The sequence below is a fragment of the Tinamus guttatus genome, unplaced genomic scaffold (assembly GCF_059628265.1).
Source record: "Tinamus guttatus ecotype Peru unplaced genomic scaffold, ASM5962826v1 Tinamus_guttatus_pri_ptg000314l, whole genome shotgun sequence".
Classification (NCBI taxonomy): domain Eukaryota; kingdom Metazoa; phylum Chordata; class Aves; order Tinamiformes; family Tinamidae; genus Tinamus; species Tinamus guttatus.
The window spans coordinates 72501-96481 of record NW_028288848.1 but is presented as its reverse complement, the minus strand read 5'-3'; the positions used below and the strand labels follow the sequence as shown (position 1 = coordinate 96481).

Sequence of the window (23981 nt, the reverse complement as noted above, 5' to 3'; positions counted from 1 at the left end):
AAAAGCTGTTCATATTAAAATACACATCTGCAAAAACTATATTGGCTGCTGATCACAGCTTACTTGCAGGGGCAAAAAAGTTGCACAGATTTTCTCGGGATCTTGAGGAAGTTTGCAATACCACAGCCACAATGCCAAAGCTATCACTTAACGTCCCAGAGTCTGGCCTGCAGGACAGATGGCTGCACTGAGGACATGGGTGGTGCTGCTGCAGGCAGGAACACCTGCACCTGCAGTTCGTTTGCACTCGCGTGCTGCCCGAGCTCGGGAATGCTGCACGTACCTTGAAGAAAATGAGCCATACCTGACTCCTGCTGAGGAGGCTTCTCCTTCTTGCTCACATTGGTGTTGGAGTGAGATCTCTTACGAATCATTGACATGAGAGACCTTCCAGAAAAACGAAACTGCAGATTGTCATTCTGCTCCCTAACAGACACCCTCAGAAGGAGCTCTCAACACGACATGCAAACAGCCTGCTTGCTACCCGACTGAACAGCTCCTTGAAAGAGGCTCATTTAACAACTTGCGAGTGCAGATGTAGGTAGTGAATTACCCTCCATGATGCCTCCCCTCAAAATATTTTTTTAATTTCCTTTTAACAAAGATTAAGCATAAATCAAAACATCTCAACTCTGAATATTAGATGATAGCACCTCATTGCGACACATGAGGAATCAAAACTGCCCTGGCTTAATAAAAGGAAGGAAGAGCTGCTGATATTAAAGTACACTTAAAAGACACTTAAATATGGAGATCAGTATCTCCTCGCCAGCTCCAACATTTCTGTTTGTAATATTCTCAGTGTAAAATAGTTATCGTTAAGCGTAGCCAAAACAAAAGTCCAGGCAAGGGACTTTAAGCTCATGCTTAAGCTCAAGCATAAGCACTAACACAAATCTAATGTGCCATACCATTTTTTACTAAGTATTGGTCATTATGGAGAATGACAGTGACCTCACTGGGATAAGGGCTCAAAAGCCAGTACCAGAAAAAAGCAACACTCGCTGCCCGACTTTTAAAACAACCTTTATATACATGAACCTCCCTCCCAACGACTGAAAAAGTACTCTGGTTTGGCTGCTACAAGGCTTGAAGTGTGTCGTGTGTCCTGAGTGGTAAAGGACTCAAATACGGGGAAAAAAAAAAAAAAAAAGTTTAATTCATAGTATGCACCAGTGAGAAAGAAGCAGACAAGCAAAAATACTTAATGGAGGTAAAAGGAGCAAGGGACTAAACACTGTTGTTCAAAAACTATACAAAAACAATTTGACTCTAATGACCAATATATCATACCAGTCACTTTTTTTAAAAAAAAAAAAAAAAGTCAGCCTTGATTTTGGTAATTCCAGCAAAGCGCTCAGTGTCAAGGGCTTTCTCTTTCTCTTTAGATCTTGGAAATGGCTGTGGGAACTCCGTAGGGTCAGCACTTTCATCACGGCTACCTGGCAGGAAGGGCCGCACTGTAATCCAACGTATCCTCTGCTTCAAAGGGATATTCTTAGCAGCAGATGGAGATAAGCACTTTTCAAGTTTGTAATTACAGCTATCAGGTGAATCGGAAACAAAATCTCATAAATCTAGAGGAGACAGGGATCCCTCCTCCACCAAAGTCACCCTCTAGACCAGTCATTCGGCTTAGGAAGGGAGACACTGTTCAAAACTGGTCAGGGTGTTGGGTCCATTACCCACTGGGGCAGTGTCCAGTTGGCAAAAAAGGAAGGACTTAAGCCCAAGACAGGGAGAGAAAGCCTTTCTTCTTTAATTTTTCCTGCTTGAATGCAAGCTCGTGCAATGCATTCTGCTTCAGCAACAGCATGAGTGCTGTGACTCTTGATTTAAGCACTTACCGTATGGGGTTAGGAGGAGGGGGAGGCGGAAGAGGAGGAGGTGGTGGAGGAGGCGGCGGCGGCGGCGCAGGGTTTTCCGACTGCTGCACTCGTTTCTGGAGTTCATCAACTGAGAAAGAAAAGGAAATAAACCAGAGGGAGTCTCTCTGGCTCCCACATCTGCTGCTGGAGTTCTAAAAAAATATTCTATAGGTTTAAGTAGAAAAAAGTTCCTAATTAACTGGAAAACAAACAAGAGTAATACACTCAATTGCCAGGAACTGCTATTTTTGGCAACACTTTTCACTAAGAACACTATTCTAGATGTACAGCATTAGACTAGCTATCTATAACCTGAATTACTCTTGGAATTAAAATGGTGCTCTACCTCACATGAAATTCTATGTATAAAATGATATGACAGGGAAAAATGCATCACATCCACCTCAAAGTCTACTTCGATTTTCATTTTAGAATGAGATAAACAAAGATGAGGAAATAAACCATTTCCGTTTCTAATCTTATTTATACCTGTATCTTGCTGACGGACTTCAGCATGTCGTCCCCAACAAAAAAAAATCTCAAACTCAAAATCTCAAAGAAATTTTCTCCTGTTACGTCAGATCCCTGTCTAAAAAAATATTGAAAATATTTATACTTCTGCACTGAAATGTGTCAAATGCAATTAACTGGGAAAGGGCAGAAAGAGAGGAAAAAGTCTTAAATTTCTTCTAGTTACTAAAATTCTTAGTAGTTACTTGTGAATATAGAAGAACTCAGATGGAAGTACAAAATATGATTTCCAAATTGGATATGATACTTCAGTTCTTGTGATAATGGTTTATATATTAAACTATTTCAAATTAAAATTGCAAATGTAAATTTATTGAATTTAAACCTTTAACATTTACATCTCAAGTAAAATAAAAAAATAGTTATTTTAAACTCCAAATAAAATCTTTACATTGATAAATTATTTTTAAAGGACAAATATCTGAAAGGAAAGAATCTGCCATGAGATCATTTCTAAGGTGGCTGAGAGGAACTCCGGTGGCTTATCTTTACTCTAGGCTTATCTTTAAGGATGGACAGCATTAAACTTAAACTCCAAACAAGTCTCCCAAGCAAGACTGCTAACAAGCTTAAAGGCAATCCTGCTGCTGGGGATTTGTTTCAGAAAGGCAAAGCTACTCCCTGAGTCTTAACTACGGATAGGGGCTTCGGTCTCCTTTGATCAGGGTGCAAATTCTTTCCTGACCAGGTATCATACTTAAAACCCAGCATCTCCTTAGGCCTTGAGCTAAGTGCAGAAAGCAAAGGCACATGCAAACGCACCACCCACATCCCACACTTCTTACACCAAGGCCACAACACTTTCCAAAAGCAATTTTAAATAAAGAGCATTAGGCCACCAATTTCCTCATTCAAAAGGCACGCTGCTGCAAAAAGACCAGGCACTACACTGGTGCACAAGACTGCAGGAATATCTGAATGGCAATGGTTGCTCCTTTAAAAATATTTTGTGAATCACCTTGGTCCATAATTCTGGGGCTTTAGATTAAATGCACAAACAGTGCAATTTCTTCCTCTCAGTCACTTAATACAGAATAAAACTTATGACTATAAGGATTGAAAAGAATAACTTTCACAGATACAAGCCATAAAAGCCCCCTGAATTTGTTTAGCTAATTCCCTTGGCAGCATTCTGAATGCAGTATTTACCCTTTAAATATCTGGGGAAAAAAAAAAAAAAAAAGACTCACATCAGCAGAAACATTGAGAAACACAAGTTCTCACATTTCAGTACGAAGGGCTAAGTTATTCTTTCAATCTCCCTGGCACCTTCTATCACAAGTCAATTAAATGTTTGAGTAGCTTGATAACTTTGGGGTGTTTTTTTTGTCCAGTTCATGCAATACAGACTCCATAATCAGACAAACCATCCTTCATCTTTGCAAAGGAATGACTAGAGTTATCTGATTTTATTTCTGTTTAAAACCATAAATTTACACTGAGCACTCTTTCCCTTACATAGAAACACATCCATATATATATATATATATATGCATATATGCACATATAAGATTCACTGAAATCCAACATTTTATATTTGTAAAAAATACTACAAGGTTATTCTTTCGAGTACATTCTGGACATACCAGATTTGTGGCGGACAACAGCTACTGAACTTAGTCTGGTTAAATACAAGTTTGGACCTCAAATATAACATGCATAATTCTTCAACCAGCTCAGACAGCCAAGTGTACTTCTAAACTGAAATTTGTTACATTTACCTGAATGCTTTAAGTCTCTAGCTTTTTCTTCGGAGTTCTGACACTTAAGCTCTAGTTCCTTTTTATCTTCTTCCAAAAGTTCTAGCTGCTGTTTAAGACGACTAATCTCCTTATGTAGTGCTTGATTTTCTAGCTGCTCTTCCAATTCTTTGACCTGCAGTTGGCAAACAATAGCATTCATTACAATAAAAGGTATTTTCTGTCCTTCCCTTTGATGAACCAGGCATGGTAAGTCCTAAAATATGAAGTTAGTGTAGAGTCATCTATAAGTTCCCACAGAGAAGACAGATTTTTTCAATGAGAGCTAGACATATCTTCCTGCAAGACATCAGAATCTTCTATTCTACTCCTACTGTTTTTCCCCTTTGGAAAACACCTGTAGCCCCAAAGTACCTACACTATAAGATCTTCCCTTTTTCTTTTCACAGAGTTTTTGTTGCTTCATTTGAAGGAGCTCCTTTTCAGGACATTTCCTCATTTGAAGCAGAAGAATATTACCATTCTTGGTCTCTCAATGACTGTTTCCACTGATAGCTTGTTATTTAAACTGTCTTGTCAGTGGGTGAATTACAACACATCAGGTTGAGAGGCAGCATTGAGGTGTACAGTAACAATCATCACCAAACCTCATTAAATATACGCAATTTGGTTCAGTCTTAAAGATGACGAATATTAGAAGTCTTCTATAAACTGGTGATTTTCTTAAAATATTAATTCAAAAGCATGAGAGATTAAATGCAATCTTAGTGTTGTTGGATTCATGAAAGCATATAAACTATTTACTTATTTCTAACATTAATATATTAACAAGAGTTAAAAGAATAGACCTCACATCTGAGAGGAAACTTGTTTTCATGCTCTCAGTGAAGCAAAGGAGATTTCTCACACTTAAAAATTGATCTAATCATCCTATTTTGAAAATATATTGCTGAGATCCTATCACTTCTGATCCTCTTATGCCATTTTGCAGCACTTAGCTTTTCCCTACTCCAGTAGGTTTGACTCTTCCATGTATTTCTTTAGCAAGTGACTGGACTACAAATATGAACTGCCCATCTCTTGCCTCTGGTCTTTTTAGTTTATCCTAGAAAAACAGCCTTCATACTGCTCACAGTCTGAAACATTCTCCTGTCACACCTACTTTCATGTAAAAATCTTCTTAATGCTTATAATTAAACTCGGAGCTTTACCGGCATCCAAAATAAAATACTCTTAAACAAGAAGCCTCAGCCTGAAGGTTTTGCACTCGTGTCTTACCAGTGACCCAGAAGAAGGGGATGGTAATCTTCTCTGAAGCTTAGTTTTTAGACTATAAACACCTGTGGGGTGACAAGATCTGAAATAATTCTGAACATAGCAAATACATGACAATTCATATCACTCATTAAGTTCAGGAAGCTTTCAAAAACTTCTGCATGAGGTAAAAAAGTAATCGTGTTTTACCTTTTGTTGATGTTGAAGCCTCTCTTCCTCTAACGTATGAGTCAGCTTAGCATTTTCATCCAAAGCTTTCAAAAGCTGTTGATCAGGAGCAGAACTTTGCAGAAGCAGCTGACTCTGCCTTTTCATCTTGTTCTGTTCAATAAACATCTGCAAACCAAAAAACAGACCCAACAAAAAACAATACTTAAAGAAGGGCTAAAGCTTTCCTAGAAAAAAAGGAAAGTGGAAACAAAAACCATGGGGTGAATATGGCGGGGAGGGGGGGAAGGTGAGAAGGGAAAAGAAGTTTAAGAGTAAAATTAACGAGAGCTAAGAGCACACTGAAGGGAACCAAGTGATTATTAAAAGAACAACTTGCTGCTATGCCTGAATTACCTTGATGTTGGCAGCATTCAGAACGTGAATGCATTGCTGAATTTTCCTTCCTAGAAATGTGAATAATCTGATTCTTGCTCTGGGAGCTCTGGCAGATTCAAAGAGCACAGGGTTGAGAAACAAAGTGTCTCTGCAGTTATAATCTCCTCAAACACAGCCGCACACTCTGCATAAAGTGCATGTATCTGAGGGTTACACAGATATCTGAATGATGGAGTGGCCTTGGAAAATGAATTTCAGTCTGTGTTTGTACAAACAGTGTATGTACTTACCTTGGGGAAAAGCCTATTCAGCCTTTTACTTCTGATGCTTGTATTCTTTCCTCTTCCCCAGTTAAAGTTTTTGATGTGGAAAGTGGGTGATTTAAAAAAAAAAAAAAAAAAAAGAAAGAAATCAAATGGTCTAGAGACATGACATTGATACAAATGATACAAACGTCACATCTCTAGGCTTCAGCTAGGAAAAATAAAAGCTTCCTGTCAGCCAAATTCCTCAAGGAATTTCCTTTCTTCTCCCTCATGCTGGGTATTTCGGGTAGAGGGGTCCCCTGCCGGCAACAGGGGCTTCCACTCTTGCGCTCGATGGTCCTCGTTTTTCCAAGAGAAACAGGACTGGGTGAGGCTGAGGTGTCAGGGGGTGTGAGGAGGTGAGCAGAGCACCCTGGCAGGAAATAACAGCCTCGCAACTGGGATGTTCCCTCAGGCTGCTCAAGCACAGTTCCACCGCACAGCGAGAACAGGGTGTTGAAGGAACACCGTTTTAGAAATATAAAAGCTCCATGAGATCTTGTCAGCTTCCCATACTCTTCATTCCCAAGCCCAAATTACAGATGCTACACGCTGAAAAACGGTTTCTTTCTGTCCAGTACCACTGCACTGCTGCGTGCTTTTTCCTAATGCCACTGGATTTGAATGAAACATCAGACAATTCAGGCTTGCAGCCAGCGTTCTACCCACCCTTTGGCATCACTTCAAGTGAGCTTCCCTGGAAAGCTGCTCCCCGTCTGCAAAAGCAGGAAGAAAGGCCTGTGGACAGGGCTGAGCGTTCCCTCACAACGCGGCCTGCGCGACGCTCCGGCCAAGGAAGAGGCCCGGGATGCGGCCTGACCACCAAGAGCACCAATAACGAACACGGCAAAGCCGAACCACGAGGCAGGAGATAAAGAACTGGAAGTACTTGATGAAGAGGAAACGATGAATATCAGCTCTAGGACTATAGTTGTATCTCTAAGATGAACAAAAGGGCAACACTCAAATCGCTTATGTCTGCGTTACCTCATGCTAGGAGAGCAAAGCCAGTTGAAAGGCAACAGAAGCTCAGAACCAAAGCCAGCCACCCACCCCAAGCTGGGATGAGCTGCACTACAGCTCATCCATTTGTTTGATATTTCATCTTCTCAAAAAACTAAAACAAAACAGCATCTTCGAATAATTATACGTCAGAAAGACCTCTAAATCATCACAGGTAAAGAACTTGTCAGCACTGAATAAAACCCTGCTGCCCTCCTGTCCAGTGACAGAAACATCCCTATAGAAACATTTTGTGTGTGTGTGTGAACATAGTAGTTTATCCACTGTGAATTTTCAAATCAAAGGCAAATCTTGGCCTTTTATTTTTATTTTTTTCTGAGCCGGGGGGGGGAACGGAGTAAAAAAATGGTTTCAAGTCATAATTTCAAGGGATTTTTGCTCCCTGAATTTCTGTCCAGCTTGAGGGAGCAGGTACCCACTGCTGCCTTTTCTTCCTCTCCATCTGTATCTGATTCTTTCTGCAAAAATGACATAGTGCCAAAACAAATCAAATATCATGACTTTAGAATATACTTCACCAAAGGTAACAAATCCATATTCACTGTATTTCATGCTTTCTCAAGAGAAAAAATTTCATTTTGTCCTGAGGAACCAGATAAAATTTTTTTCATTCAAAAGTTTCCTCAAGATGCCCTGCACTTTTTATTAGCTTTATAAATTGCTTTCAGAACATAGCAAATAGATTTCTGCTTATGAAATGTGGGAAAGTGTGTTCACCACCACAAAAAAAAAAAAAACTTTATGATCTATAGCATAGGTCTCCAATCTGACAAATGGGAATCTGTTTTCGTGACGAGTCCCATTTAGTTCAGAAATTCCCTAGACACATAGTTGAAGCACCGTCACATCTTATATTGATGGGAAAACATTGGACAAGAAAAACATGGCATATAGAGAGAGATAGAAGTGAAGAGAAATTTTTGAGAGCTTGTTCTATGTGTTTGACACGGGAGAAAAAGAGTGCTTTGAAAATAATTCCATTTTTAAATTAAAACAGTCAATTCTTCAGCTGGGTGGAAACCTGGCTGCCTGCACAAGCTTGAATATTAATTAAAAGGACTGCTGAAAGGGCAAAATAGCTACTAACAGGATTATTTGGACTAGGTGGAATTTAACCAATTGACAGATTAGTTCTGACTTTACCACCTGCTAGACAATTATCTGCAGAATATCCCAATCAATGCTGGAAACATAAGCCAATGCCTGAGGAATCTATTGAAACCACGACTGCAACTAAAGGCAGAGCACAAAGGAAAATAGTTTGCTTATACTTATAAACTTAGCTTGAAAAAAATCTCCAAGTACTGCGCACAGCAGCTAAGTATCTTTCCCTCTTGAGTTTACAAATGGGAGCTCTGAAGCACAGAAAATCTGGGACTTGGCCACGTTCCATCATGGAGTTTGAACAAGAACTGAGGAGAGGGGGGAGGGAAGGGGGTGAAACACCGAAAATAAAAGTTTTTCCCTTGACCTCAATGGGGCCACACCTCATTCTCAGACCCCTGCTCTAACCATTACCCTACAGAGCATTCACTGCAGCTGTTTTTTGTTTACACCAGAGTTGAAAAAGGAATTCTTCCTCATTAAAAAAGTTAGAAAGCAACTCTGTTAGTGTCAAACCCCTGGGAACTCTGATCCTCATTCAAGGAACATTCAGGGTATAACTGGATGCTTTCCAACTAACTCTTCTCAAAACAAGGTCAAAGGAAATGCTTTAATATCCATACCTTGCCACATTTCCATCTATAAATGCTCTGCGTACTAGCTATGCGGACTAAATTCTTTTTCTTAGTTGAAGCTTGAAGGGTGAATAATGTTTCAACACAGAAAAAGTGTTATAATAAAGTAGTTATTGGTCCCATAAAGCAAAATAAAAATCAGTGTCAAACAGAACTCCACTATAAACGAAGTAACAACAGGCACATATCACAATAGAGCCCACTTCAGAAGTCTCACATATAAAAGAGGACTTCAGTCAAGTTATCTTTTGATTCCAATTTCAAATCCATGGAACCGCTGCTCCATTCACTCCACATCCTAGTGAGGAATCAATAAGTCATCTTTCTGGAGTGGTATCACTTTCATTTACATATTGGTCAAAATTTAGAGAAGGAAGGCTTTTGTTATACGAGTACCCTGAGCTCAGGCCTGTGTTCAAGCCCAGGAGAGGAGGATCAAGGTACTTGCATCTTCCCAAGAGAAAAGGCTGTTTGAAGGCTGTGCTATGGTGTGGGACACAGGGTGATCTTGTCGGATTAGCACTTGATGGGGCACTAAGCAGTATTAAATACAGGACGTACTCTGGATTTATATAGTATAAACCCAGATTTTAGTTCAATGATTCCCAACTACCAAAATATACATATACACTTTAACTTTGTAACTGTTGTCTGTACTACATTATCAAGGACATCTGGGTATGAGAGCTTCACTGCATATAAATATTACAGCAGAAACAGTAGTTAGTGATTTTTTAATGGACGTATAGGGAGAGAAGAGAACATATCTCATTAAAACACAAGAAACTTACCCATAGTCCAACCTTATTTGTTCCGTGATAGTTTGGACACTGACCTATAAAAACTGTCTACACTGAGGCTCAAAGCTGCACATCAAGCAGTGACATTAGTCCAGTATGAACTCCGAAACCTTTGTGTTCAAGTGGATTCGTATGGGACTGAAGAGCTATTCAGAAAAAAAGAACTACAACAAATACCTTGTAACTGAATTGCCTGAAATTGTTCTGTAGCCACAGCAATCCGGCAAACTTACTTCAGCACACACTTAATTTTAGATGCAAGTTCTCTGATCTGAAAATGATGTCTTTAGTGCTTACATAGCATGCAGTTTCTTTTTTTTTTTTTTTTTTTTTTTTTTTTTTTTGCCTAATTGACAGGCAACTTTATAAAGTGAGGTTAAGTCCTTTTGGTTTTGCCATAGGAGAAATATGAAATATATAGAATACTACATGCTATACCTATGGTCTTACAGTATTTAGATGTCATGTAATACACTCAGAAATTGATCATATCCCACATAAAAGGAGGAAACCTCTTTACTTTTTTCCTCAAATAGATTAAACATCTGGGAGCACTAAACACTAAAACTGCTAAGCAGTTTCCTAGAGTACCCAATGTTACCATTTCACAAGTCTGTTCTTGGGAGAAAGCTTGATGAAGCAGATTAGTCTTTTGTCATGCTTCAAAAGTGGTAACATCCAAGCTTAGAAGGATTCAAGTACTAACCACTCATCATGTCTCTAATTATTATTTGCAGTGAAGTCAACTGAACTGCAAATTAATTGTCTTCAGATACCAGTGTCTAAGTATCCTTGGTAATGCACACAGGATATAGCACTTGTATGTACAGAGCTGCTCCATGAGTGTTTGCTGGATTTGCAATACCCCCTCACAGATGTAGCAAGATAATGCAAGAATCCTTACAATTAACCCAAAAGATCACAGATACTAATGAAGAGTTCCTTGGGAGCTCCTGTCTAATGCAAGTCATTGAGACAACCAAATCCATTGCCCAAAATCTCCTGTGTACTGCAGGCACCTGTAAGAAAGAGAATGTAATTCTCCCTACGTGTTCCAAATGGTGGCCAGCTTCTCTCCTTCAATACTGGAAGACTCTTTCCTGAATTAAGTAATATGTCACCTGAGCACTTGCACAGTCTCATAAGGAACAGAGGCATTTTGAAGTAAATGAGTTAAATGTGAACATGTTCTTGTGCAATAGCTATTTAAAAACCACACATCAATACACTTTTGAATGCATCCACAAATTCGGGAATTAGAGAGAAAGACAAACAAAAAGATGGACAATGCGGATCATTGACCAGGGTTTCCTTGAATGTAGTCATTCAGTTTTTCAAATGGCAAGTTATTTATAATACTTTGGATGTCCTTTAATTTTTCCATGCTGTGATTTGAGGAAAAGCCTATGCTATTGGTGGAAGGGAGAGGAACCCTAATAAGTCTGCCCAATAATTTGACACTATTTCTATTTACCTGAGGTACTGGGAAAAGCAGCAGCAGCCCAGCACTAAATTTGAGAGCACACTGCCTCTTCCCAGCGAAATCTCCAAAGTAACTTCAGGTGCAGGGGTTGTCTCCATGCCAGCACACACGACAGTAATAAACAGTTCACTTTACAAAATATTGGTGGAAGGCAGGATAAGTGCTTAATAAACCATTTATGCTAGATTATTTTATTAAACTCCTGGGATTTTTACATTGCTAAAACTTTCAATTTGCATCTCTCCCCGTGTTCCACCCCTTTTGGCTTGCCTCGGCAGTATCTTTTGTGTTTTACTCATCTTTGTGCAAGAGTGCTTTTCAGGCTAGCCTCTGTATTATTGCAATGGCCTTCAAGATACTCTCTGCCTTCCTTTGTTTTCTTATAAACTGCTTCACAAAGAGCTGAGAGATCTTAAAGTGTCTCTTAAAACATGACACTAGAATTCTAGTTAAGCTTGCCAAGATTCCTGTGTTAACAACCCTGCTTTATTCAGGCAGGTACAGATTTTTCCATGTCCCCACCCCTTACACACTCTATTTATTTAGTTCTTTTATGAAGATTCCTCTACTTTTCACAATGGATTGTGACTCTCTTCAAATCCTCTTTCTTTCTCCTTCCCTCTCTCCACACCACAACTGACAATATTTACTCGCTTTCTTTAAAAACTCTAAGGATCATGAATTCCAATGTTTCAGGTTAGATCATTTTTAATGAAATATACTATGGCAGTGCCAGGCGCATGATTATAATTAAAGCTGCATTGGATTTTTTTTTTTAATTAAAAGCTCTAATTTCCAAGTTTTCTCTCACTCTTACATGCACTTGCTCCCTTCCTTTGCTTGTCTCTTCTCTCCTCCCATCTGTGTTCACTTATACACATGTGCTGGCCCTGCCATCAACTATCACACCTGCATTCCCACTTGCTCCCCTTCCACAGCAAAGTCTCCTCTCCTAGAGGAAGCAGAGGATGCAAAGAGCATCACTTGGAAATGCGGCCCGGGCAGCCGCTCCTGTGATCTCCCACTCTACCTTTAGTCAAGTGCAGTTATATTCTGAACACACAGCAGAAATACTGACAGCTATAGGCAGGAGACTCATGGTATTTTTTTTTTTTTTTTAAATCTAAAGTGTACCATGTGCCTAAATGAACGAATGAGAATCTTAATACACTGGAATTTGCACTTACCTTTCTCCTTTAATATTAGCATGAGGAACTGGCTCTGTTATTCAAATGCACAGTTTCATTTAATAGAAAGAGAAATTGAGCTGTTCCTAGAGGTTACTTGTTTTCTGACAATGTAACTTCTTGAATGGGGTTCCCAAAGGTTCAACAGGATAACATCCAAAGGGGAGGAAAGGAAAGAGTTGCAAAAAGGTGGAAGAGAGAAAACAGAACCTCTGTGTTCAGCTGCACCTGGTTAGTACCCTTGCCAGCTCTTTAACCAACCTTTGTACACAGCACGTTCACAGAGAGAGAGGGCAAAATCAGTGCTGACGGTCACCTCTTGCTTCTACATCTTTGAGACTGTTCACATTTTATCTCCAATCCACAAAACTGTTGTGTTTGAAATGCTACAACATGATTCTGGTCATACTCAAAGCGTCAAAATACCCAGACCACAATGCAAGAGTAACAGCACACAGCAGGCAGTCACTTTTTTTTTTTCCCCCCCCTCTAGAGTTTCAAAATGAACATAGGCTCTTGTTTATACTCACTAACTGAATACAATGTTTTTTGTTTGTTTAAGAGAAGCAGCAAAGACAAAAAGCAGGTAACGAGTTAACACTCAGACAAAACTGATTTCCTGAAGGCAAATATCTCCTTACTTGCAGCCAGGCCTTCAAAATTAAAAGTCTACCTCATAGCAGACTTTGGATGTTTCCCTTAAGTACCTATCTAGTGGGAGTCAATATCTTTTCTAGCGCATGAAAGCACTTCCTTTTCAGCTTGAATTCTCTCTACAGATGTTACTCCAGAATCACAAGCTATATAGCAGCAGAACACCCTATCTTACAAAGCTTTTTTTTGCTAGTTCACATATTTTTCAGGAAAAATACAGCTCTGAATTATATCACTAGAAAGGCAGACAATCCTTCCCAATCCCAACTGCTCCATATTCTCTATTCAATTGTTATGGATGTCTAAGTCCTCTCTATATTTAAAGTCTCACTTGAAAAAAAGAGAGAAGGTAATACTGCTTTATAAATGCTGTTGATATAAATGCTGTTGAAATAATGTACCCATTTTTCAGATGAAGTACAGATGTTAAACAGTGCACAGGAATTCAGAGGCATATTTTGTATGAAAACTGGGAACTGAAACCTGATCATCTAGGCTGGTAGTTTTTTTCCCCCCAACTGCAACATCTTCTTTTTATGTCTTTCTTCTGGGCCTACTCACCTCTTGTGCAAATGACTCTGCTTTCTTCCGCAGATTCTTTTCCAGTTCAAAGTTTGTATGAAGTTCTTCATATTCCTCTACTGCCAGCACAGACACTGTAAGAATGTAATAAAACCAGGAAAAGAGAAATGAGTAACAAAGCAACCAAACAATAAAACGAAGTACTACTAGATTTATCCAGATAGGCTGCTATGCCCCAGTACTGTGAACCCTCATAATGAAGATGTAACTTAATTTTACTTCTCCATCTACAGTCCACATTGCAATATTTTCCATGCTTTGCTCTAAACCTTCCCTTTATCTTTATAAACAATTACTGGTCTAAGCACAGCAATAGTCCTGCTATCCTGCACTGCTGGGCAATGTCACTGCAGAGCAGTGACTGTTGAATTCCACATTAAAAGTGTCTGTACCTCAAAAATGGGCATTTTGACTATCATCACCCATATCTACTTTACCCCTGTGTGCACACAGCTAATCACTCCATGCCTACCTACACAAACAGGCACTGTAACACTAGATATTTTGGTTCAATATGCTTACAATAGCATATTGAATGTTCTTTTACTGTTTTCTGAAGTATTAGGCAACTTGCTCTCTGCATCTTTACTTTGTCTGTAAACATCTGATATTTAACTTGGCAAATATTTCTATTTGCTTATCACAGCTTTATTTTGGCATTCAGCACAATAACATAAAGTTAGATCAACTCTACAGACACACTTTTTAGCCTTATAATAACAAAGGAAGAGTAAAGTGATTTTTCCACAGATTTATATCTCTGTCTCCATCCCTTAATGCTCTTTTTCACCACATGCTTCTCACCTAGCAGTGTCCTTTACAGTTAGAAGATTTTAAATCTAAAGCAGAAATGCTACAGAACAAATCATTTTTAGTTGTCTGGAGTCCCCATAGGACCAAGTGCTACAAAAGTCATGACCTCTAATCCTGAAAAAGTTTTGCCTTTCTTTTAAGGTAGGCAAGAGGAGGAAAATCAAGCTTAATTTCTATTGATTAAGCTGAGAAATTTGACTCTGTTCTACCAGCACATCAATGATCATCCCTCCATACTGACCAGAAAGTTACACTAAGCCAATGATGTACTTCTAACTTGATCTAGAACAGGACTAAAGATAGACAGAGCATCTTTTGGTAGAGCCCAAACTCAAGACTAGCGTAGCAAACACGAGATAGCCAAACAGCGTATTGCTTCCTTGAATATATTGCTTCCTTGAGCAATAAAAGACACAAGAGAGCCTTAATCAGCTAAAGACTGTATATATTTCGGAGGCATCGAGCCTAACTAGGGTATAAAGAATCCCTTTACATCAGAGCTTTCAGGAGGTTTCAAGTAGTGCAATTCTGAGCTGCCTGTGTTCAAGCTATGCTCACACAAGTGAAGCTGAACGCAGCTGGCTGAAGCCAGCTCCGGGATTCATTTCCCCAAACTATATATGCTGAACAGACCCCAGCCTATAAATTTTTAACATGTTTCAGTGACTACTGACACTCTTCTGATAAGATTCAGCTCTTACTGGCTGAAGAAGAATTTTCATAGGGAGGACACTGCATTTCTAAAGCTGTCCTGTGCAAGTCCCTTGCTCCTTTGGAGACAAGTGTAAAGATTTTACAGCTAAGTGCAGTAAGTGCTACTTTAGACAGTGGAAAACTCAACCTATCCATCTGACTCTCAAAATTTTCTTTTTTAAAAACAAACTTGGAAAAAATTAAATGTTAAATTCACCAACTCTGATAGGAAAGTACTGATTACACAGCTCCAAGGCAGCATCAGAGACAGTGAATGCAGCCAGTGTCTATTCAGAGTTTTCATTCATGTTTTAATTTTACAAGGCTAAGCAAAAAACACAAAAGAGGAAAACAAGCCACTAGAACCTTCTTCTCCAAGCTTCCCTCAACTACTTTTGAGTCAACTATTTCTCATCTGGAAGCAATCTCCTTCGTTAGGGAAAGGCTTCCCATTAAGAAAAAGTTTTCATTTCCTGAGTCCTATTTCTCTGTAGACTGTCTCTAGTCCCTGTCCCTGCCTTGCCTCTCCTCTCTCTCTTCCCACTTGCCTGGGTCCCTGCTTTCCCACTGACCCCATTCTCAGCACCATTGTCCCGTTTCCTTCATTCTCTGAGTACATGACCACATTCTCCCAAGATCTTAAATGTTCAAAACTTCTAGCTGTGTCCCAACTAAAAGGCTTATATAATAATATAAATTAAGGGGAGATTGGGATTCAAACTCCATCTGTCAGAGACTACCTTCCTATTTTAATCTGCCATTTTTGCCACAGCAAAATATTCTCCCATTTATCCTTCTAATTTCTCCATCACAATTTTCTACAGCAGAAACAGTGTAGAACAGTCTGTATATTTGTGCAGTGCACCACAATGAGGCCCAAGTGCCAGATCAGGCCTAGAGTCCCTGCTTCTGTACTGCACCATAAAAGCTCTAAAGATTGTCTTTAAATTAAATGTAGAGGGGGGAGCAAGTAAAAGACACCTGTTGAAAAGAAATAAACACACCTCTGTTACATTTTTCCAGCAGTTTCTGTTGCTTATTAACCTCTGTTGCCAAAACTGCTTTTTCTTCTTTCACTTTATTCACCTAGGAACATGCAAAGAACAGATCAAAAAGATGTTTCATTAGTATTACAGGATATATGGCACATTCATAATGCACATAATATTTGCTTTCAGAAATTCAGTATCTTAGAATTAGCTTGATATTAGGGCTTACAAGGGGATATAAAGAAGTTTTACCCCCAAATGATGCGCCCCCACTTCAGACAGCATTAAAGGGTTACGAGATGACACCTCACGTGAGGCTCTCATGGCCCCTTCTCATGGCACGTACCAGTCGCAGCTGCAAACACAAAGTCTGTGGAATCTTTCACGATGAGGCACCATAGCCCCTGATTAAAAAGTTACTGGCTTGTCCTTGACTGTTTGTATCTTAACACAGTCAGGCTGCTGGGTGTTTTTTTCTTTTTTTTTTCCTGAACTGTTTATTGTCCAAGACCCATCAGCTGTGTCTTTCTGAATGCAAGTGTTACAGCAACAGGAAGAGCCACTCTAAATCCTGATTTGCACCACTACTTGGCTTATCCAGTTTTCAAGTAGGAATTAAACTGCTGGCTCAAAAAGCCAATTTGCTGGTCTAATTACCATGACTGGGCATTGCCCATGGCTAAGATCAAGGATATGCTCAATGTAGTAGCACCAGTAATTAAACCAGGCATTCTCCAAAGTATTTCCGTAGCACACCCAGAGGCTCAGGGAAAAACAAACAACAACCAGCACCAAACTCGGGCTGTCAGGAAGGGGAGATAAGTGTAAAAAATATGGGCCCTAGAAGGGATCAGGAAGAGGCACGTGCCAGGGTCAGCAGCAGAGTGTACTCTTAGGGCATGCACCTAGAAGGGGCCTTTTAAGTGGTCCATCATGTGGACAAGCTGGCAAGATTTCCAATTAGATAGTATTCAATTAACTTCACAACTGTGTTTTTTAGCAAAATTAGATACAAAAAGTACTGACTACACACTAACATGGTCTCGCCTTCCATGGTACAATACATACTTCTTCAATTACTTCTACAAGTTTGCACCTCAGGTTTTCCAGTTCAATGGCTAAGGTCTTCTTTTCCTCATGGACAGATATAATCTGATCTCGCAGCTCTGTATTTGAGGAAGGAAATGGAATTTTTATTTTATTTGCAGAGCAACAAAAGCAAAATTGTAATCCTACAAATACAACTGAACACAAAGCACCTTAACTGCAGATAAGGTATCAAGGTACATCCTCAATAATTTAGGAACACAGGTGTCAAGTGACAGATCTATAAGTGGGCTGCAGTTTCAGATTCACTTTACTGAGGTAAGCTTCCCTGTCCAGGGCTGCTGCCTTTATTTGCATTCTGAATGATTCATTCCCTGCTATAATGGGGTCAACTCTGCCACCGCAGAGCAGCCTCAGTCTTAGTCAGGAGACAGCCACATCACCCGGGCTCTAGCACAGACTCTAGGCAGTGGAAAGCAGCTTTTAATAGACATCCTTTAACACAAATTAATGCATTTCAATTCTTTTTGGATCATGAGTTCTTGTCACAAGGGAAATAAACAAAACAACAGGCAGTTAATACTTGGGAGGTTTTCGCTGAAGAAATTGTCCTGAACAGCTGCCAATTTATGGTCTTTGTAACATTATGTGAATAGAGTCAGAATGTAACCTTTACTGAAAGAAGAGCTAATGTCTGCAGTTTTCCCCTCTTTTTTTCCTTAATTATCAAAATAAGAAATAAATTAAATTCAAAAAACCCACAAATATTTGATTACAATCACTTCTTAACAGGAGATCAGTATGCATATGGAATATATCAAAGCTTAGACTAATATAAAAAGAACACAAAACAAATTTATTGCTGCGTATTAGTTTTCAGTTAAGTGTTTTAATTCCCCACATGCTTCCAGAATTTCATATTACTGCTGTTCTTTGAATACCAACTATGAGTTAGGAAAATTGTTAAGAAAATTGTTCCTAATCAGTGGCAGATGATTATGACATATATGATGCCACTTTGTTTCATTTCAAATCTTCACAATGTTGACATTTTTGCTCTGCTTTCCTCTCTCCCCTTTGCTTCCCTTTCAGAAGCATCAGATCTATTTTCCTCCCCATTAGCAGCACATAAACTGTAAAGTAAGGAGTCAAACTTACTTTCCCAGCTAACTAACGACCCAAGTCTTCTGTTTTGTGTGTTGTCTGGTGGAGTTAATGGAAAATTTCTCACTAAAATTTATGGGATCTGGATTAAGTTGGGTCTTACAGTACATAAATGGCCCTCAATGCAGAGAATGGAGCCTAGCCATGTACCTAAATGTTAAGTCTCTACAAGAATTTTTTTTTTTCCAGATACAGCTTATGGACTCAAGTGCTACACCAACACAGTTGACTTTTCAGTTATGTCAAAAAGGATAGCAAAAAATAATAATAATTTAAAAAAATCAACCCTCAAATCAGTATTTGAATTTCAGTTATGGCTCAGATTGCTCTATACTTCCATTAAGAACCAGATCTCTCCTGTCACCTCCTCCTACTGTATAAAGATGCCCTTCTCCCTTTTTGCTCTCTGGACAAAGTTTTATCACCTTAATGAATGAAATAGTGTTAATAAAACATTCAGACAATGCTACTTTATTTATATATCCTTCCCTAGAGATGTTGGAAAGGGGAAAAAAATCTTTGCAAAAAATACCCAATATTTTGCTGAATGGTGAGAAAGCTAAAAGAGGTTTGCGATTCCCACCACAAAACTCAACTCTGGGAAGCACAGGCCTGCATAAAACAACAGATTACAGGCAAGTTTACACCTCTCTTTTGTTACGTGTGATCTTTCATTTAGCAGGCAATCTGCTCTGTACCCAGTGCACTCTCAGATTGCTCCAGGAGAATAAATGCCATGCAACTTAGCTGAGGCTTGGGACAGAGATTCAGTAATGACTTTTGGAACAAACTGTCAGATCCTTCTGCCCCCATATATGTACACACTTCTTCCAGGTACATGGACAGCAGAACTTCTACAGCAAATGGGATGTGAATCCATATCTTAAAATGATGAACACAGACATTTCCCTTTGTTGGATACTACAATACAGTAATACATATAGATAGGATCATGGTGACTGTCACAAAGTTAGGCTAGCAGAGAAGGCAGTTTTTGTATGGCTAAAATTGCCAGAAATTTCTTAATAAAGTACCAATTCTGATAACTATGTAATTTAATATTCCCAAGCTTTCTGTTTTTCCTGGTACAGCACTGTTCTTAATTCACTTGTTCAGTAATAATTCTGAAATATGAATGAAGCTTTTGTATACTAAAATATATAATGGAAATATAAATGGAGAGTCCCGTCTTAAAGGCTTTGAACAATGTCACGCCAAATGTAAACAGCAGCTGAAGCAATATCAAGGTGACCTTGTCCTTCTGCCCAACTACAAATGAACTTTTACTGTGTTAGGGATCTAAGGAAATGTTTCCTTTGCCAGCTCAGTAACACTGAGCACTCCTGACTGTACAGATCCCATTTGCTTGTTGCACTGCAACTTACCTTGTACACATAATATACAATATAAAAACAGGTCTGCCACGTCCTTAAAGCCCTTCTTGGAGATCCTCTCCTGACCACTGTCAAAGGTATAGTACTGAACAAGGCAAATCTCTAGCCCAAATGAATACCATATTCTGCAGACAACTTTTGTCCTCTGTGTGCTGTAAGCTCAGTAACAATTCTCACCTTTTATTTGGCGTTGGCAATGCACTGAGTTGCATGATCCAGAGCCAGCTTCTGTATCTGCAGATGAATCATCTTCATCAATGTTTATCTCCTCAGTGATAATTTCTGGGCCCAGTTTTGCCATATAAAGCATACTAATTCTTTTCAAGGTCTTATTTTCTTTGTTCAGCTGAAAGAGTGTAAGTGTAAACAGTAATAAGATAGCTAGTCTGTCTTTAAGGAGCTGTATAAGGAAAAAAATAGCTTTTTTTTCCCCCTTGCCATTAAAAGATCTATCAAACAAAGAAAAAGAAAAGGGTGACATTAGTTTAAACGCTCCATTTTACACTAAAATGGGCTGAAGATGGGAAGCTTGTCCTCTTTCTCCTCTGAGGAGGCTTGAATTCAACATGCTGCTTCATCCGTAGCCTTTTCTGTGAGGAAACACAGTCCTGTGTGGTACTTCTGACTAATAAATGCCCTGTGTAGCTTCAGCTCAACTGTCAGACTTGCTTCATGCTGTGTGTTCTTTGCAACAGCTGCTTTAACTCTTGAAACATGTTGATATTGGTACAAGAGCCCCAGCTGAATGACCTGAAGGGCCAGCATGCCTCAAAGCTTGCCTAGCTTTGCCACCCATATCATTCAGTCTCATCTTTTCCTACACCCTTATTCTGCTTATAAACAAGTATCAAATACCACAACTATTATACAACAGAATAACCTTATAACCTTTTTGAGTTACTCTCAATTTTCTGCATAATTATTACTGTATAAACAACAAATGTGAAACGAAAGCCATAACACAGCGTAATTCTTTATGGGTCAAACCACAAGTCAAAATCACTCTGGGCAGTTGTGCTGGATGTTTAAGTGCATCCAGTGTTTGGTGGAAGATAAGAAGAGGTTTTCTAAAACACTTCCCTGCCTCAACCAAGGTGGTTACTGGTGGCAGGAGAGATTGAACAACAGGGATTGTTGCAACTGTTTAACATTTTCCTCACTGCTCAGCACCTACACACTCTGTGCTAGCAGATCTCAGCAAGCTCAACACAGTCTCTGGGGTGCTCAGGCACATATAGATGTGACTGCCCACCGACAAGACAAGCACTCCCTGTGGTCACTTCCAAGAACAAGGCTCAACTTTCCACTGACGACACAGAGCACATCCACGCTGCAGTCCAATTTCTGCCTTGAAATAAAACATATACTGCACAGTTAGATCCCAATTTCTTTATCCAAGCAAATCATCTTTTATCCCCCTTTCCTCAGCCCCTTGAAAGATTTACTCAAGTACTGCGGAAGATTTACTCAAGTAAAAAGTTCCTTCAACATCTCATTCCCAAAGAGCAGGACTGAACAAGCGGGAAGAGTGATGTGGGGAATCTTCCATCCTTTAGTGAGCACTCGCTAACAAATGAGTCAGGTTTGGTAAAGCAGCCCCAAATGGGGCTGGTCTTTCAGCTACCTCTGTATGTGCATTACAGGAAAAGGGCAGATAAAGAAAAGAAATACATTCATTTTCTTACTTATATGCTGATTGTCTATCTTATGAATTCTAATATAGTGTCATTACGCAAACAATTAAGTAAATACCTCCAGAAGGTACATTGCTAATGCATCTAAATTAAAGTGATTTCTTGCTAGTGTGATTTTTACCATATCTAAAGATGTACTTTGGGCAGGGGGGTGGGGAAATGAGAAAAAAAAAAGGCAGTCAGTATTGCTAATGAAATTTGGTTCAAAATTGCTGTAATCCATTTTCTGATGAAGTGGCTCAGACGCATTTTACACAACCAAAAATATATAACAGAGATAAAAAAATTCTTTAATAATAATGCACTTCTGATGAGATGGAATATAGAAAATTACACACTTGCTAAATTCATCAGACTAGATGCAATCAGCAGAGCAGTGGAGGTCACCTTTCCCCTGCCCTCACTTTGCTTTCATAAACAGTCACCTGGAACGTAATTCAGTGGTTGACTTTTTCCATTTGATTTAGGCACTGAAATGCTCATTACTGCTCTATATCTCACATGGGATGGTTCTAAAACTTGTTTACCATTTAACCTAAAAGTGCATAAGAACTAGGTATCAAGAAGTTGGGCCATGACTTACTGTTCAAAAAAAAAAAAAAACCCACAAAAGCGCCATACATAAAGTGGGCATTTCTTTCATTGAAAGCAAGAATTGCATTTTAAATCTTGCATACATCTTACAGTTCTTATCATCTTAAAACTATTTCACGGATCTACAAAAGCATACCAAAACAACGTAGAGGACATGTATGTCTTAATTTTGCAATCTCAAGATGAATGAAAAAAATCAGAGGAAACAGAATAACCATAACTCTCCTCACCTTGGAAGCCAAAGCCTCAGCACTTTCACGGCATGTCTTCTCAATTTCAAGATGGTTTTGAATACAGTTTACTTCCTCAATAACCATGTGAGAAACTAGGGAAGAATTTAAAAATTAGTCAGTGTTTTCCAGCACTTGACACATACATCTCATGATCAGAAATCCTACTTTTTTTTTTCCCCCCCAACTCTTTTTGCTAAATTTTCAATGAAAGCATCCTGAACTCAGAGAGTACATACTTACAAAACCTTTATGGATGGGAACTGTTTTGAACATTGAATATTTGCACCGTTTCAAGCAGTTCTCTCTTAAGCCATGCCTGCAGCATTACAGAAGGTCAACTGGCAAGATGAATTTGGCATAAATTTAAGGAAGCAGAAGCCCAGCAGACACTTCTCTAACCATTACCATTTACCATTCTTATTTCAGCCATACTTGAGGAGTCAGAAGAGCATCATTAGGACTGTCCCTCAAGATTGTCAGAAGCCATTTTAACCCTCTTGGAACTTTGGTGTGTGTGTGCGCGCATGCAGTTTTCAGAACACTGGAACATTAATACTTTTGAACAGCAATTTTAACTCGAATGTGTTATAAAGGAATTATTTTCCCTTTCCCGTCTTGAGGTTTAAACCCTATCACTCTTGCTAAATGTACTGCACCAGAGAAGCTCCAGGATGGACGTATATGGAGAAAAGAGTTACTGGACTGAAGGCTCCTCATTTTCAGCGCCTGGTAGAGCACAAAAGGGGACAAATCACTGCACTGCCCTGTCTTCTTCCACTCCATCAGCTACTACCTCTGTGCTACTGCATTTGACTTTGCTGTTGGAAGAGCAAGAGATGCACCTATCCCTGATGCCTTAGAGAGTACCTATTATCCAGGGAACACTCGACCACATCTAAGAGAAATGTATCCTTAGAGTGACCAAAAATATATCTTATTTTTTAGGCAGGAAGTAATGGGAGGTAGAGAGGTTTTAAAAGCACAAATAACATTTAACTTATAAAGCCCCTTTCAAGGCTCATTAAGCACCTATGTACAAACTGCGGAAAATCTCCTCTTAAGCGGCAATGGTAGAAACTTCTTCCTGCCCTCCACCAAGAATATCCGCACACACGGTGAACAAGAATGATGCAACTTAACAATGCCTAAAGTTTGGAGGAGGATTAAATTTATTTGACATCCGGACATCTTAATGACTGCAGAAGATTTTAGGATTGGAACATGCAGGTAGCTAAGAAGTTTTACTATTAAAGACCGTAATTTTACTGATCCTACTGTAGTTAGCAGCATAAGGAATCATCAACATTTTGGAGTTCGCTGTCAAATCAGCAGCTGCATGTGAGTGACAAGATCTGCAAAGCAAGAACAATTTTCACATTGCGCTTTATGATGACTTCTGTTTTAAAAAAAGAGTTTCTTGGACTGCTAACTTCCTTCCAAAGTCCAAAGGAAATAAAAAAAAATAATAGGACAAAGAATTGTGAAATCTTGGTCCCCACACCGTTTGTACAAGACATCTTTCAATCACAAAAAGACAACCAAAGAGAAGTGGTTGCTCTCTTACCACTGTTTCTGCCTTTGGGATACGTTTTCTGCTCCAAGCCTGTTCATTTAATTAAGAGACCTAAAGCTTTAGGTAAATCTTGTTCTTATAGAAGACATCTCTT

General features: G+C 39.1%; 1 protein-coding gene across 1 annotated transcript in view; it reads right to left on the bottom strand.

Annotated features, from left to right (window-relative positions):
• Positions 1-23981, bottom strand: part of SHTN1 (shootin 1) — a 55005-nt gene that overhangs the window by 11740 nt on the left and 19284 nt on the right. Inside the window, exons 4-12 of the mRNA XM_088528586.1 lie at positions 22312-22406; positions 19971-20139; positions 17257-17354; positions 16204-16285; positions 13673-13767; positions 5564-5710; positions 4121-4274; positions 1848-1956; positions 305-387 (exon numbers count right to left, since the gene is read on the bottom strand). Of these exons, the coding sequence (XP_088384712.1) occupies positions 305-387; positions 1848-1956; positions 4121-4274; positions 5564-5710; positions 13673-13767; positions 16204-16285; positions 17257-17354; positions 19971-20139; positions 22312-22406 (1032 nt within the window). The remainder of the gene's footprint in view (positions 1-304; positions 388-1847; positions 1957-4120; positions 4275-5563; positions 5711-13672; positions 13768-16203; positions 16286-17256; positions 17355-19970; positions 20140-22311; positions 22407-23981) is intronic.